We start from the raw sequence: 16,629 nt of genomic DNA, 5'->3' as shown, positions 1-16,629 counted from the left end.
AGAAATTCTCAGTAAAGGTCACCTGCAGAAAACACAGAGCCCCTGCACACGCACAGAGCAGCCTCTGCACACGCACAGAGCAGCCCCTGCACACGCACAGAGCCCCTGCACACGCACAGAGCCCCTGCACACGCACAGAGCCCCTGCACACGCACAGGGCCCCTGCACACGCACAGAGCCCCTGCCCATGCACACGCACAGTGCCCCTGCACACGCACAGAGCCCCTGCACACGCACAGAGCCCCTGCACACGCACAGGGCCCCTGCACACGCACAGGGCCCCTGCACACGCACAGGGCCCCTGCACACGCACAGAGCCCCTGCACAGATCTCATGCACACGCACAGTGCCCCTGCACACGCACAGAGCCCCTGCACACGCACAGAGCCCCTGCACACGCACAGAGCCCCTGCACACGCACAGAGCCCCTGCACACGCACAGAGCCCCTGCACACGTACAGAGACCCTGCACACACACAGGGCCCCTGCACACACACAGAGCCCCTGCACACGCACAGAGCCCCTGCACAGATCCCATGCACACGCACAGTGCCCCTGCACACGCACAGAGCCCCTGCACACGCACAGAGCCCCTGCACATGCACAGAGCCCCTGCACAGATCCCATGCACACGCACAGTGCCCCTGCACACGCACAGTGCCCCTGCACACGCACAGTGCCCCTGCACACGCACAGAACCCATACACACGCACAGAACCCTTGCACACGCACAGTGCCCCTGCACACGCACAGCGCCCCTGCACACGCACAGAGCAGCCCCTGCACATGCACAGAGCAGCCCCTGCACACGCACAGAGCAGCCCCTGCACACGCACAGAGCAGCCCCTGCACACGCACAGAGCAGCCCCTGCACACGCACAGAGCAGCCCCTGCACACGCACAGCGCCCCTGCACATACGCTCAGAGCCCCTGCACATACGCTCAGAGCCCCTGCACACACGCTCAGAGCCCCTGCACACGCTCAGAGCCCCTGCACACGCTCAGAGCCCCTGCACACGCTCAGAGCCCCTGCACACACGCACAGAGCCCCTGCACACGCACAGAGCCCCTGTACACACGCACAGAGCCCCTGCACACGCACAGAGCCCCTGCCCATGCACACGCACAGTGCCCCTGCACACGCACAGAGCCCCTGCACACGCACAGAGCCCCTGCACACGCACAGGGCCCCTGCACACGCACAGGGCCCCTGCACACGCACAGGGCCCCTGCACACGCACAGAGCCCCTGCACAGATCTCATGCACACGCACAGTGCCCCTGCACACGCACAGAGCCCCTGCACACGCACAGAGCCCCTGCACACGCACAGAGCCCCTGCACACGCACAGAGCCCCTGCACACGCACAGAGCCCCTGCACACGTACAGAGACCCTGCACACGCACAGGGCCCTTGCACACGCACAGAGCCCCTGCACACGCACAGAGCCCCTGCACAGATCCCATGCACACGCACAGTGCCCCTGCACACGCACAGAGCCCCTGCACACGCACAGAGCCCCTGCACATGCACAGAGCCCCTGCACAGATCCCATGCACACGCACAGTGCCCCTGCACACGCACAGTGCCCCTGCACACGCACAGTGCCCCTGCACACGCACAGAACCCATACACACGCACAGAACCCTTGCACACGCACAGTGCCCCTGCACACGCACAGCGCCCCTGCACACGCACAGAGCAGCCCCTGCACACGCACAGAGCAGCCCCTGCACACGCACAGAGCAGCCCCTGCACACGCACAGAGCAGCCCCTGCACACGCACAGAGCAGCCCCTGCACACGCACAGAGCAGCCCCTGCACACGCACAGAGCAGCCCCTGCACACGCACAGCGCCCCTGCACATACGCTCAGAGCCCCTGCACATACGCTCAGAGCCCCTGCACACACGCTCAGAGCCCCTGCACACGCTCAGAGCCCCTGCACACGCTCAGCGCCCCTGCACACACGCACAGAGCCCCTGCACACGCACAGAGCCCCTGTACACACGCACAGAGCCCCTGCACACACGCTCAGAGCCCCTGCACACGCTCAGATCCCCTGCACACACGCACAGAGCCCCTGCACACGCACAGAGCCCCTGCACACACGCTCAGAGCCCCTGCACACGCTCAGAGCCCCTGCACACACGCACAGCCCCTGCACACACAGAGCCCCTGTACACACGCACAGAGCCCCTGCACACGCACAGAGCCCCTGCACACACACAGAGCCCCTGCACACACCCACAGAACCCCTGCACACGCACAGAGCAGCCCCTGCACACGAACATAGCCCCTGCACACGAACAGAGCCCCTGCACATGCACAGAGCAGCCCCTGCACACGCACAGAGCAGCCCCTGCACACGCACAGAGCAGCCCCTGCACACGCACAGAGCAGCCCATGCACACGCACAGAGCAGCCCCTGCACACGCACAGAGCAGCCCCTGCACACGCACAGAGCAGCCCCTGCACACGCACAGAGCAGCCCATGCACACGCACAGAGCAGCCCCTGCACACGAACAGAGCCCCTGCACACGCACAGAGCAGCCCCTGCACTCACGCACAGAGCAGCCCCTGCACACACGCACAGAGCAGCCCCTGCACACGAACAGAGCCCCTGCACACACGCACAGAGCAGCCCCTGCACACGCGCACAGAGCAGCCCCTGCACACGAACAGTGCCCCTGCACACACGCACAGAGCAGCCCCTGCACACGCACAGAGCAGCCCCTGCACACGCACAGAGCAGCCCCTGCACACGCACAGAGCAGCCCCTGTATTCTATCTCTGTGTCTTTCTGTCTGTCTGTCTGTCTGTAGTCTATCTCTTTCTGTCTGTATTCTATCTCTGTGTCTGTCTGTATCTCTGTCTGTCTGTCTGTCTGTCTGTCTGTCTGTCTGTCTGTCGTATCTCTTTCTGTCTGTCTGTCTGTATCTGTGTCTGTCTGTATTCTATCTCTGTGTCTTTCTGTCTGTCTGTAGTCTATCTCTGTGTCTGTCTGTATCTCTTTCTGTCAGTATCTGTCTGTCTCTGTATCTATATCTGTCTGTCTCTTTGTATGCATGTCTGTCAATCTGTCTGTCTCTCTGTGTTTGTCTGTCTGTATCTATATATGTCTGTCTTTCTTTCTGTCTATCTATGTCTGTCTGTCTCTATCTATATCTGTCTGTCTATGTCTGTATCTCTTTCTGTCTGTCTGTCGTATCTCTTTCTGTCTGTCTGTCTGTATCTGTCTGTATCTGTGTCTGTCTGTATCTGTCTGTATCTGTGTCTGTCTGTATCTGTCTGTATCTGTCTGTATTCTATCTCTGTGTCTTTCTGTCTGTCTGTAGTCTATCTCTGTCTGTATTCTATCTCTGTGTCTGTCTGTATCTCTTTCTTTCTGTCAGTCTGTCTGTCTCTGTATCTATATCTGTTTGTCTCTTTGTATGCATGTCTGTCAATCTGTCTGTCTCTCTGTGTTTGTCTGTCTGTATCTATATATGTCTGTCTTTCTTTCTTTCTGTCTATCTATGTCTGTCTGTCTCTATCTATATCTGTCTGCCTATGTCTGTCTCTCTGTATGTCTGTCATTCTGTCTATATCTCTTTCTGTCTGTCTCTATATCTGTCTCTCTCTGTATGTATGTCTGTATCTCTCTGTATGTCTGTCATTCTGTCTATATCTCTTTCTGTCTGTCTCTATATCTGTCTGTTTCTCTGTATGTATGTCTGTCTCTCTCTGTATGTATGTCTGTCTCTCTTTGTGTGTCTGCCAGGCTCTGTATCTATGTCTGTCTATCTCTGTATGTATATAGTCTGTCTGTCGTTTTCTGTATGTTTGGCGATCTGTCTGTGTGTGTGTCTCTCACTGTATGTATGTATGTATGTATGTTTGTATGTATGTCTCTCTCTGCATGCATGTCTGTCTCTGTATGCATGTCTGTCTGTCTCTCTCTCTCTGAATGTATGCATGTATGCCTCTGTCTGTCACTCTGTCTGTATGTCTCTTTCTGTCTGTCACTCTGTCTGTATGTCTCTTTCTGTCTGTACACTACACGCATTGAACTGGCCACATGAGAGAATCACACGTCTGAAGATGAGAACTCCACAAGACTGTAAACTCCTAAAACTTTCGTGAAAATGTCCGCAGATCAGACAGTAAAACGCGCGCGTCTGTCTGTGCAACGTCACAAAGTTACAGACACCTGCAGTTGTCTCAGCCAACTCGCCGCCGCCAATCAGCCATGAAGGTAACCCTGTACCTTACCTCAAATCCCCTAACGTTAAGTCCTTACCCTAACCCCTAATGCCAACGCTAATCTTCACCCTAAAAACCGTAACCCCTAACCCTGAAACCCCTCACCGTAACCCCTAACCCCTCACCGTAAACCCTAACCCTGAAACCCCTCACCGTAACCCCTAACCCTGAAACCCCTCACCGTAACCCCTAACCCCTAATGCCAACGCTAATCTTCACCCTAAAAAACGTAAACCCTAACCCTGAAACCCCTCACCGTAACCCCTAACCCTGAAACCCCTCACCGTAACCCCCTAACCCTGAAACCCCTCACCGTAACCCCTAACCCCTCACCGTAACCCCTAACCCTGAAACCCCTCACCGTAACCCCCTAACCCTGAAACCCCTCACCGTAACCCCTAACCCTGAAACCCCTCACCGTAACCCCTAACCCTGAAACCCCTCACCCTGAAACCCCTCACCGTAACCCCTAACCCTGAAACCCCTCACCGCAACCCCTCACCGTAACCCCTAACCCTGAAACCCCTCACCGTAACCCCTAACCCTGAAACCCCTCACCGTAACCCCTCACCGTAACCCCTAACCCTAAAACCCCTCACCCTAATAGGGACATAATAGGAATAAGCGCTTCATATATAAAAATAAATATTAGGAAAGGACGTCCCTGCCCCGAAGAGCTTACAATCTATTTACACTTAAAAGCAGAGGAATTGTAGGTTGTGATACAGAAGAAATGACGGTGTACAGTACAGAGCTTTTGAAACCGCAGGCGTTTCTTCTTCAAGAGCACCGTGCAGAACGGGTCACCGCGCAGAATGGGTCACCGCGCAGAACGGGTCACCGTGCAGAACGGGTCACCGCGCAGAACGGGTCACCGCGCAGAACGGGTCACCGCGCAGAACGGGTCACCGTGCAGAACGGGTCACTGCACATACGGGTCACCGCGCAGAACGGGTCACTGCGCAGAACGGGTCACTGCGCAGAACGGGTCACCGCGCAGAACGGGTCACCGCGCAGAATGGGTCACTGTCTTGCCAGAATAAATTCCCCTTTTCTTCAAAAAGAAAGTAGAACGGTGTGTAAACCCAAACTAAAAGCAGTGGTACTGTGCAGCTCCAGGTAACGTCGCACGTCGCCCACAGATGGACCTACGGGCAATGTCTCACCCTGGTGCACAGAGCCATTCAGATCGTCGTCAGAGAGATAACAGTTATAATACTTCAGTGACCATGATGGGGTCAGTGTACAGACATTATCAGAATATAGTGAGGTCGCTCATACATTGGGGTTCGGACCCTCCAGGTACTGACCAGTGCAAAGTCCACAAGTCCGGACTAGATAAGTCTCCCGGAATGAGTGGAAGACTCATTAGATCTCGGGTGGGTCCTGCAGTGTTACCGGCAGTTCGCTCTCCATGTGTGTGTGTGTGTGTGTGTGTGTGTGTGTGTGTGTGTGTGTGTGTGTGTGTGTGTGTGTGTGTGTGTGTGTGTGTGTGTGTGTGTGTGTGTGTGTGTGTGTGTGTGTGTGTGTACACACGTCGTACATGTATATAAGTATGTACAAGTTTATGTATGCACACGTGTATTTATATATGAGTCTGTGTATAAGCATAAGTGCAAGTTGTATTATAACTTTTGGGGGGGCTGTTATAGCGCTATAGTGACTCCCTGCACTCTGCTTCGCTTTGGACCGCAAACATCCAATCGGACAATACATACAGTATATTAACAGTCTCCTCTGGCAGCAAAGAGGTTATAGGTGAGAATTCCTTCTATGATTAGGTTGCCAGCACCTTGGATAGTAATGGGGAATGGATTTACCCTCCCTGATCTTGCACCAGCAGAGCACCTGGCAGCCACAGAGAATGTGTAATTACACTCACTTCTGCTAAAAGGTTTCCCATTAGACAGGAGGTTGGAGGCAGAGCCGGGCTTCAGTTACACAAACCCGCGTCGCTGGGAAAAGAAAGAAATAAGTGGCCTGTTACCCTGTGATCATCCTGCCAGCCGGGCAGGGATACGCACTGTGATTGCTGGGGCATTGTTTGCAAGGGGAGTGCCTGCTGCAGGTGCTGTTCTTTGTAACTCACACTCACTTCACCCTATTTCACGCCGATTCCCAGGACACTTCCCTGCACTAAACACTTTGTTTAAGGTCATTTGAACCAGATTTTCTAACCCCTTCAATCCCAGAAGAGCCTGGAGAGGTGTTAAATTCACACATTTACAGGGCTGTTTTTTGGGGTAGGGTAGAGGGAATTTGAGTATGGGTGGAATGATGGAAAATGTATTGTGTAACTCACAGCGCTTAGTCCATAGTATTACCTATAGGGGACCTACAGTATTACCTATATGGGACACATAGAATTACCTATATGGAAAATGTGGTATTACTTCTATAGGGCACATTGTATTACCTACATGGGACATATAGTATTACCTATACGGGACACAGTATTACCTATATGGAACACATGGTAATACTGCTATAGGACACATGGTATCACCTACATGGGAAATATGGTTTTACTTATATAGGAAACATGGTATCACCTCTGTAGAGCACATGGTTTTACCTATACGGGACACATGGTATTACTTCTATAGAACACATGGTATTACTTCTGTAGGATACATAGTATTACTTTTATAGAACACTTAGTATTACCTATATGGGGACATATGGCATTACTTCTTTAGAACACATAGTATTACCTATATGGGACACATGGTATTACTTATATAGGACACACGTATTTCTTCAGTAGTTCACATAGTATTACCTATATGGAAAACTTCTGATTTGTAAAGCAGCAAAATGCCCCCTTTGCAAAGCTATCGCTGTTTTTACAGGATGGGAGAGGGGGGCCCTGCAGCCGAGCCTCACTTTTTCCAGCTCCGGAGACCGCTGTTACAGAGATACTTCTAAGAAGAGTTAAATATTAGATGCGGTTAAAAAACTACAAACATATGTTCATAAAGTTAAACATTTGTTAAATGCACTTACCAGTGAAGTAATTGGTAAAAATGTCTGCTTGGTTTCATAGGGAAATTGTAATTACTGTCCAATGGAAAGCCACAAACGGTCACTTTGGGGTTTCCTGGTGGCCATTTTGTTTCCCCTGGATGGACATTTAAACCTGGTAACTTCACCGGTAAGTATCTCAGAGGTTCAGCTTCAGGGGGACCCTCAGTTCCCATCCTGTAAAAAAATAACTAGCACAGGGGATTTCTGCTTTAAGGAGCAAGCAACGTGTGGCCGTCCTTCCAAGCAGCAGGGGGACAGCGAAAAGTTGTAATAAATGAGTTTATGAAACTGATACGGGAGAATAGTCAGAATAAAACCCCCAAACTTTATAATGATGTAGGTACTTTCCACATACCGTACATATTTACACTTCTTACACTCGGGGGGACCTGTTTGCAATGAACTGGAGCAGAGACACTGCGCTCCCTGCAATTACACCAGACACGGGTGTTCTCATTATGGAAGGTTTCGTGTATATTGCGGTAACTGACACCTCTGAGATCATCCTTAATTTTCCCATCTGTTTTCTCAAGGAACAAATGCCTATTGTGCACCGTTTTCCTCTCCATGCCGGGAGATGTCACGTTAACATGAAATGAAAGTCTAAAAGACGCGCCGATTAGTGACAGAGTGATATGTCATGAAACGCGTCGGTGACTTTCTCACGGCTACATCGGCTCTGGGTCTTTCCTCCCCCTCCCTCCCCCCCCTCCCCCCGAGTGATTTGAATACATTGTCAATTCATGTATAGGGGTAAATCAGTCAGATAAAGACAATGTTTAAACTTTTAAGCAACAGGCTCCCCAATAATTTGTTTTGCTTCATCGCTCCTTAACTCAGGGGCGGCCACCGCCAGTCCTCAAGGGTCAGCAATAGGTCAGGTTTTAAGGATATCCCTGCTTCAGCACAGGTGGGTAGAGCCTTCGATTGTGCCACCTGTGCTGAAGCAGGGACATCTTTGATACCTGATCTGTTGGTGGCCCTTGAGGACTGGAGTTGGCCACCTCTGCATTAACCCCCTTGCTGCCAGATAGGCCTGCAGTCCCGATTGTACTGTATGTAGCCATTTTGGGGGGATTTGCTTGAAATGTGTCTCTTACGCAGAAAAGTTTTGCCATTCATTGATTAAATGCAGATGATATGATTCCGAAGCAGGAAGAAAAAGAAACGCATTGTATGTTAGATATTTAAAATATATATTTTAAGTGTTTTGATTTTCTGTGATGTTGTTATAAAGTTAAAAAAAGTGTGCGGATTTAATCAGTGCCACATAAAAATAAACGATTTATTACCAAAAAGTTGAATAAAAACTAACAAATGAACACTAATGTTGATTTGTTTTACATTTCCAGCTACGTACGCTTATATTTACCGTACTGTCAAATATATCACTTAGGCCCAGATCCACCAAACGGTGCTAAGCTTTAGCAGCACGTCTTAGCTCCCACTCATATGAATAAGAATAAAGGTATGCTGAACCTTAGCACTGCTTTGTACACCCGGGCTTCAGACTGTAAGCTCTTCGTCACAGGAATTCCGCTTACATGTATTGTACCTGCTCTTACCCCTATGCTATATTACCTGCGCCTGTATTGCAGGTATACTAGTTCTGTACAGCGATGTACACACGATAAAAACAAAAGCTGCGCATACATATTCAAAGAACTACACATATTTAGATTGTAAACTCTGTAGGGCACAGAGTCCTATCGTGTGCTTGTATGTTTGATGTACTAATCGTAACATGATTTCCTGTATTGCAATGTCTATCCTGCCAAGCGCTGCGCACATTATTGGCGCTACATAAATAAATACTTAGATTGTAAGCTCTTCGGGGGAGGGCCTACCGTTGCCCTATATTGTCATTTACTTGCTGCTCTTATCCCCATTGTTTGTACTTTACTTACCGTGTATTGTAATTTTGCAAAGCGCTGCGTACACCGTTGGCCCTATTATACATACAGATACATTGACGCACATTGTGAGGTTCACAGTCTGCAGTACAATGATGTGGCCGGTGCACCTCCCAGCCACAGGAGGGCGCACAGAGGCTGCATAATACTAGTAAGGGAGGGCTGAGCTTGGTTTCTCTTTGGTGAATGACGTCATCATCACTGACTTGCTGCCATGCTGTGTGTACAAGGACAGCTCCTGTATTAATCTCCCTGCAGCCCTAGGTAGGTTACAGCCCATGTACACAGCTAGGGGGAAGAGCCCTTCCTCCCACTATACTAAACTTACCGCTTCATTATCAATATGTTATGTATAATCATTGCATTGCCAGGAGTAGCTCAGAAGTAGATGAGCCCTAGTTTCAATCCCAATCTCAGCTCCAATTGTGACCTTGAAAGTCCCTTTAATCACCCAAAATTAAACGGTGAGCTCCTGGTGCCTGTAAAACTTCTATATACAAAGTGCTGTGTACACTCTTGGCACCATACAAGAAAAATATAATTAATGTTAGTAAATGACATGCATTTTATAATGGGTTCATGCTTTTTTTTTTAGTTATGCACTTGATAGAGTAATTGACATTTAAAAAATATTCCTGCATATAAAAGACACTATAATAGTAAAAAAACAAAAAATTCTAATATTTTTTTTTGCTGTCGGTTACTAACTAGTAGGGAATTAACTAACTCTAACTGCTGGTAAAGTGGTTAGTGGGAGAGAGAGGATATATACACATTATGCTGCTATCTACAAAAAGCTGTCATCTGCGTCAGTTTCCTGCACTAGTATCAGAATTACACGCCGTGTTCTCTGCTTGTTGTCTTGCAGCTAACACTCGTTCCTCCAGGATTGTGAATCGTTAGCAGGCTTCATGGCTGTGTCAGCGCCACTGAGACTCCCCCTGCGCTGGTCAGCTCAGCGCTGGAAACTGTGCAGCTCCGCACTTACACCACACACACGGTGAGTCCAACAGATGTTACTCTGCAAGGACCTAAATTCTGAGGGGTTCTGAATGAACAAAAAATATACATATGAATCCTTGGGCTGCCCTTACTGAGGGGGTTCATGTTATGCTGTTAAATGCTCATTTTGTAGGGACTGATCGGGTTTACCTCTGCATTGGAGCAGCGCTGTTCACGAGCTCGGTACCCCCAAAACCATCACGTGGTTGTGAATCTGGAAGAACGCAGTGGGGGGGGGAGGTTGTTTGACAGCAGAGACTGTTGAACTGAGATTGCGGATACAAAAAAAAAATTCTGTCCCGTTTCATTTGAAAACTCCCAGATCTATAAGAGGCGACAAGGCGGCCGAGATGCCCCCCCTCCCCTTTAAAAAAAAATGTAAACTGAAATAAAACATGAGATCGCTGAGAAATCGTCAGTTTTCAGTGCCACTTTCTGTCTAGTATTTTCGAGCTCCGGAATCACGATTCCCTGTTACGTTTGATGCATAACTGGCAGTGAGAGGGTTAAAAAAAAACAAACGACCAACCCCAAATATCCTGAAAAGGCCTTTTGCCCCCTCCGCAGGCAGCCGGCTCGCTCCCACCGCCTTTCTCCAACAGATGATGAGCTATACCAGAGGACCACGGTGACCCGCCTGGAGAGAGACTCTCCGGACATCATGTTTGTCGACAGTTACAGCACCCACGGCTTTGTCATCAACGGGGACAAAGTGATTGGACCCTGCGCTGTGATTCCGCGCTCCATCCTGCAGTGGAACGTGAGTCCAGAAGCTGCTATGTAGGAGCTATAATGTGTGGGACTGGGTTTTTGTTTCCTTCCCATAAGAAAAGCGTCAGCCAATCCTGTTTCCTCTTCTCTCCATCTGAATTGGGATTGCTGTACATTTCCAATTTACAAATGTAGATGCTCATAGGATTTCGCTATTTGCTTCGAATAATCTTTTCTATTTGCAGGTTGGCTGCCATACAGAGATCTCCTTAGAAAGTCTGGCTTTGTTTCACATGCTGGTTCCTCGAATAGGTATTAAATGCACTTATTGTAATCAGTGGGTTGTTTTGCTAGTGCATGCATTCCCAAAGCTGTCACAAGCGGGCAGCATTTGAATCATTATTCTTACATGGGGAATGCCATCAAATGAATGAAGCATTTGTTGTATGCGGCAGTTTAAGGGAATATACATTTCCAGTCATATAAAGCTCCTTTTACTTAGAGTGCTAAACGCAGACACCGTACTTGTTTTATGCAGTGCAGGCGTCGTAACTCCAAAGGTGTCAACCACTTGTGAAATGTCAGTGTAAACTTGCTTAATCTCTGCCTCTCTCTGTATGTCCATAGTAGTTTTTTTTCCAAAGCAAATCAGGAAAGATTTAGGAGCACAGTAGAAGGGCCACAATCTTGGTGCAATTTAATATATATATTTTTTAATGTTTTACAAATGACATTGAAACATTTTGCAGCTTTAACATTGTTACCATTTATTATTAATATTGTTCATTTGTGAAGAGCCAACATATTCCGCAGTGTGGTACAATGGAGGTACAGAGTGATGTATATTACATAAACCGTTACATCCAGGTGAGGACAAACATGCACAAACAGATACAGAGAGGCAATGAGGGCCCTGCACGTGAGAGCTTACAGTCTAAAGGCAATGAGGGCCCTGCACGTGAGAGCTTACACTATAGAGGCAATGAGGGCCCTGCACGTGAGAGCTTACACTATAGAGGCAATGAGGGCCCTGCACGTGAGAGCTTACACTATAGAGGGAATGAGGGCCCTGCACGTGAGAGCTTACACTATAGAGGTAATGAGGGCCCTGCGCGTGAGAGCTTACACTATAGAGGGAATGAGGGCCCTGCACGTGAGAGCTTACACTATAGAGGGAATGAGGGCCCCGCGCGTGAGAGCTTACACTATAGAGGGAATGAGGGCCCTGCACGTGAGAGCTTACACTATAGAGGCAATGAGGGCCCTGCACGTGAGAGCTTACACTATAGAGGGAATGAGGGCCCCGCTCGTGAGAGCTTACACTATAGAGGGAATGAGGGCCCTGCACGTGAGAGCTTACACTATAGAGGCAATGAGGGCCCTGCACGTGAGAGCTTACACTATAGAGGGAATGAGGGCCCTGCGCGTGAGAGCTTACACTATAGAGGGAATGAGGGCCCTGCACGTGAGAGCTTACACTATAGAGGGAATGAGGGCCCTGCACGTGAGAGCTTACACTATAGAGGGAATGAGGGCTAACGTTGAAACAGGAAGCTAAGGGGGCTGCTTATTGTAGGATAAGGAGTGGCTCAGCATGGTCCAGTCTGACAGCTGAAGCCATTAAGGTTTTTTTTTGGAGGGGTGGTACATAGGATGGAGATTAGTCCAGCCACACAGCTGGTCCCAATGATGGCGTTGTAGAGGGAGGGGAGTTGGATGTTACAGGTAACATTTACTTCAAAGAGGCACTCCAAGCAGGCACGTTTCTTTTGATTTTTACTATAGGATTGAAGCGGGGGGGTTGAGGGGGGGGTTTCGGAGCTGAACCCCCATTAATTTAAGCTCCAGGGGCCTCATGCTTCCGGAGGTACCTCCTGAAGGGGGCGCCGGTTGCCGCTGCGCTCGGCTAGCGAAGTTTCAAAGCTCCCCGGCCCCGCCGGTCATTAGGAAGCCGTGACATCACCCGGTGCGGCTTCCTATTGGCTCTGTATCGGGAAGCAGCGGGGTCCCCGGAGCTGAAATGAGTGGGGGTTTTGTTCCGGAGACCCCCTGCTTCAATCCCATGTAAAAAAAAAATAACATAAATGGCTCCTTTTAATTTACAAGAGAGTTTTAGTATACAGAACTGCACTGGTATAAGATTGCCAGGACTCGAGGCCCGTGGGCTGCGTTTGGCAGACAGTTGCCAGTTGAAGCGCCTTGTTTGTTTTGTCAGCTTCCCACGTGTCCCTTTTCTCTCAGAAATCCTGGTGCTGGGAACAGGAGACAGAGTGGAGAGACTTGATCCCAACATCCTGAAATTCATGAGACAGAAAGGTGTAGCTGTGGAGGTGCAAGACACGGTGAGTGTGTCACACAACTTGCTATTTGTATAGGGAAGTCACCCGGTACTCACACGCTGCAGTGGGGTTTATTTTAATTATTTTTTTGCAGAATCTTTTTCTTAACCCCTATTTGGCCAGAGGGTAGAACAAAGGTTGAATAACAATAGCATGAATCTTGAGATCGCTCGAGGTGAGCTAATAATATGCACAGTTACAGTACGGTTTTATTTGTCAGGATCCAAGGGGTTAACCGGCATGTTAGTCCGAAATCTTATTGTTATGGGTTTTTATTGTCACTGACCTGTGTATAAAGAATACATGTATATTTTCTAGAGCTCTAGTCGCAACCAAAGAGAGAATATGACGTTAAAATGAGGCTACAGTTGTTTAACGACATTGGCCTGGATTCACTAAACTTCGTTAAATCGGCGATAATATTGTACGTTGTGAGAAAATGCCCCTTTCCCTGATCTCACGCCGCGCTGTCTAAGAATTATACACGCACGATGAGCGCACGTTAAGGACCTCATTGGATTTTGACTTTTTGGAGGCAATGCAGGAGAAGCTGCCACACTGACCACCTCAATCTCCGAAATAACGCCCAAAATCCCCATGCAAATTCAATACTTGGCTCCCAAAGGGTGTTGTACTACAAATGATTACATTATCCTATTACGGTAAGGTACCCCCTTTAATACCTGATGGACTTCCAATGCATAGCAAAGGAAGGCACCAAAGGGGTTAAAATACTTCACACAAACCCTTCCATACTAAAGACGCTAATAAAGTATTGCTTGGCAAAGTCTTGCTAACCCCCATCTCTCCCTTGGGGGTATCTTAACCATCCTCCCCATATCACCCACCCCAAACCCTGCACCTATAAGAATGACTTTCAGCCCTATTAGCCAAACTTGGTCAGTAGAACCAACACAAATAAAACCAAACATCATTCAAATGGACATTCTACATTAACTGGTCGTTAACCCCTTGAGTGCCAGTGGGTGTACCAAAGGCCTTCTCAAGGAGAAGCTTGGGTAGCCTCATTGGCAGTCAAGGGGGTTAATAACAATAATAATAATAATAATAAATAAAAAGAACCAGAGATGATGAGGAGATTTGAGGTGGAACCTCTAAACCAAATCCATCAGGGAGGACATGGAAATAATACAAATGCACACGCGGTGAGGGGACACGGGTAACCCCGTGATAGGGAAACTAGGGTGTGGCTAGATTGGCGAGTGGTCATTGTTGCACGATCTAGCCACTCCTTAGCTTCCCTATCACGGGGTTACCCTCCTAATCTCTCTACCCTTTTAGTTCCATTTGGTCTTGGACATTGCCCCCTATGTGGTCAGTGCCATCTTTCAACATTTTTTTTTAGGGTGATTTTGAGTGCATCGGAATAAGGGTTTTTCTGAGAGTCTTTTGGATCCCATGTAGTACCTGGCCATATCCCTCTACGTTACCCGTGTGTTTATGGGTGGAGTGGAGTAGCCATTTTAGGTTTTGTAATGCACATAAAGCCCCTAAAAAAAACCAGCAGAGACCAATGGTGTACGTGTTAAGGGCCCCTGGGGTGCTTTTATGTACGTTCACTGTACGTCATTAGAACACTGAAGGGGTTCATGTCTAAAAACGAATCCTTCACCACTTCACGCGCAAAGAAGTGGGGAAAAAAACCGCAAAAGGCATAAAATGCGGCCTAACCTAGGGACGCAACGTGTCCCCATGACCGCGTTAGAGGCTTCTCTTTCTTACACGGTTATTTCTACTTAATTTCTTGGAAGTCATCTTTTCTTCCTAGCCACCCTCACGCGTCCTCTCCCCACCCAACAACTGAGGTGGTATGGGAGGGTAACACGACAGCAGCCAATCGTATCGCATGCTTAACCACGTTTCCCGCCCTTTCTAATGATTTCCTTCAGAGAGGTGCCTTACACCCTGAAGTATCTCAATGTGGGTGGGTTTCTTCTTAAAAAAATAAATAAAATATACATTATTAACCCCTTCGGTGCCACTTACACTATCTGGGCTCTCCGAAACCCTAGGCAGTATATTTTGATGTTTTCTAGGTTTCATTTGTGTTGGTTCAGTGACCTACACTTCTATTTGCTAGTTTCAGGCTACCCCTGAGCCAACCGGTCAGGTTTGCCTAATACCTGTGCTTCAGCACAGGTGGCTGTCAAAGCAGGTATAGCCTGAAACCTGACCTGTTGGTAGGGCTTGAGGACTGGAGTTGGCCACCCCATTTGAGCAAAATGGGTGGGGGTTTAAGTGGATGCCAGGGGATGGGCAATAACCGCTCGTGTGTAGCTTTTGGCAAAGCATTGGCAATCTGGTTTTAAGCCAAAAAAAAATTGTTGGAAAGTAGGTTTATTTTTATTATGTACTGTATCAACCTTTAGTGCAGGGCTGCACAACACGCGGCCCGCGGGCCGCATGCGGCCCGCCTGGCCTCTCTGTGTGGCCCTCAATGAAATTTAAAAAAAAAAAAAAACTTTGAAAAATTTTTTTTGAAAAAAAAAAAAAACTTTGAAAAAAAAAATGGCGCCGATTCCCTGCGGTCCCGGCGCGGCCCGCTCCAGCCCACCCCCCCTTCCCTGCTCCCAACATGGGGCGGAAGCATGGCCCCACGTTGGAAATATGCAGAGGCAGCTGAGCCGCGGCCCAGGATTGGATGGGAGGCGGGGCTAGCAGCAGTCACGCAGGGGTGGTTGCCGCCACGCTCTCCCGCGCTTTTGCACACCAGCCAGCGCAGCACCTGGAGCTTCTGTCTGTTTCATTACCTCACCCGTGGCCGCATAAGGTAGGGACCCGTGGGACCAGGGAGATGCGGGGGAGAGAGGGGGCAAAGAAGCTTGGGGGGGGGGGGCGAGGGAGATTGGGGGTGGGGGGCGAGGGAGATTGGGGGTGGGGGGCGAGGGAGATTGGGGGTGGGGGGCGAGGGAGATTGGGGGTGGGGGGCGAGGGAGATTGGGGGTGGGGGCCGCCACGTGCCCTCCCGCTGTAACTCCCCATCCGGCACCCAGACTCTCCCTCTGGCCCTCCCTCCTGCACCCCGGCAGTGTGGTCACATAGGCAGGGAGTGGGACCCGTGGGACCAGGGAGAGATGGAGATGCGGGGGAGAGAGGGAGATTGGGGGGGCAAAGAAGCTTGGGGGGGCGAGGGAGATTGAGAGATGGGAGATGCAGGGGGGGGGGGGGGGGAGAGATGGGAGATGCAGAGGGGGGGAGAGATGGGAGATGCAGTGGGGGGGAGAGATGGGAGACTCAGAGGGGGGAGAGATGGGAGACTCAGAGGGGGGAGAGATGGGAGATGCAGGGGGGGAGAGATGGGAGATGCAGAGGGGGGGGAGAGATGGGAGATGCGGGGGGGGGAGAGATGGGAGATGCACGGGGGGGGGGAG

At 49.8% G+C, this 16,629-nt stretch overlaps 1 protein-coding gene across 8 annotated transcripts in view; it reads left to right on the top strand.

Moving 5' to 3' along the window:
* NDUFAF3 (NADH:ubiquinone oxidoreductase complex assembly factor 3) overlaps positions 1-16,629 on the top strand; it is a 49,884-nt gene that overhangs the window by 27,767 nt on the left and 5,488 nt on the right. For 3 of the 8 annotated variants that reach the window (XM_075574498.1, XM_075574495.1, XM_075574496.1), the window contains exons 3-6: positions 10,073-10,185; positions 10,755-10,947; positions 11,144-11,210; positions 13,140-13,240. In XM_075574498.1, coding sequence (XP_075430613.1) covers positions 10,097-10,185; positions 10,755-10,947; positions 11,144-11,210; positions 13,140-13,240 — 450 coding nt within the window. In that variant the 5' untranslated portion in view covers positions 10,073-10,096. Of the gene's footprint in view, positions 1-9,323; positions 9,450-9,512; positions 9,650-10,053; positions 10,186-10,754; positions 10,948-11,143; positions 11,211-13,139; positions 13,241-13,331; positions 13,413-16,629 lie in introns of those variants that run through there. The other 5 variants (XM_075574499.1, XM_075574492.1, XM_075574491.1 and 2 more) reach the window with 5 other exon arrangements.

The sequence above is a fragment of the Ascaphus truei genome, chromosome 17 (genome assembly GCF_040206685.1).
Source record: "Ascaphus truei isolate aAscTru1 chromosome 17, aAscTru1.hap1, whole genome shotgun sequence".
Lineage (NCBI taxonomy): Eukaryota > Metazoa > Chordata > Amphibia > Anura > Ascaphidae > Ascaphus > Ascaphus truei.
Note: the sequence above shows the minus strand (reverse complement) of the source record. Positions and strands in the feature narration are given on the sequence as shown.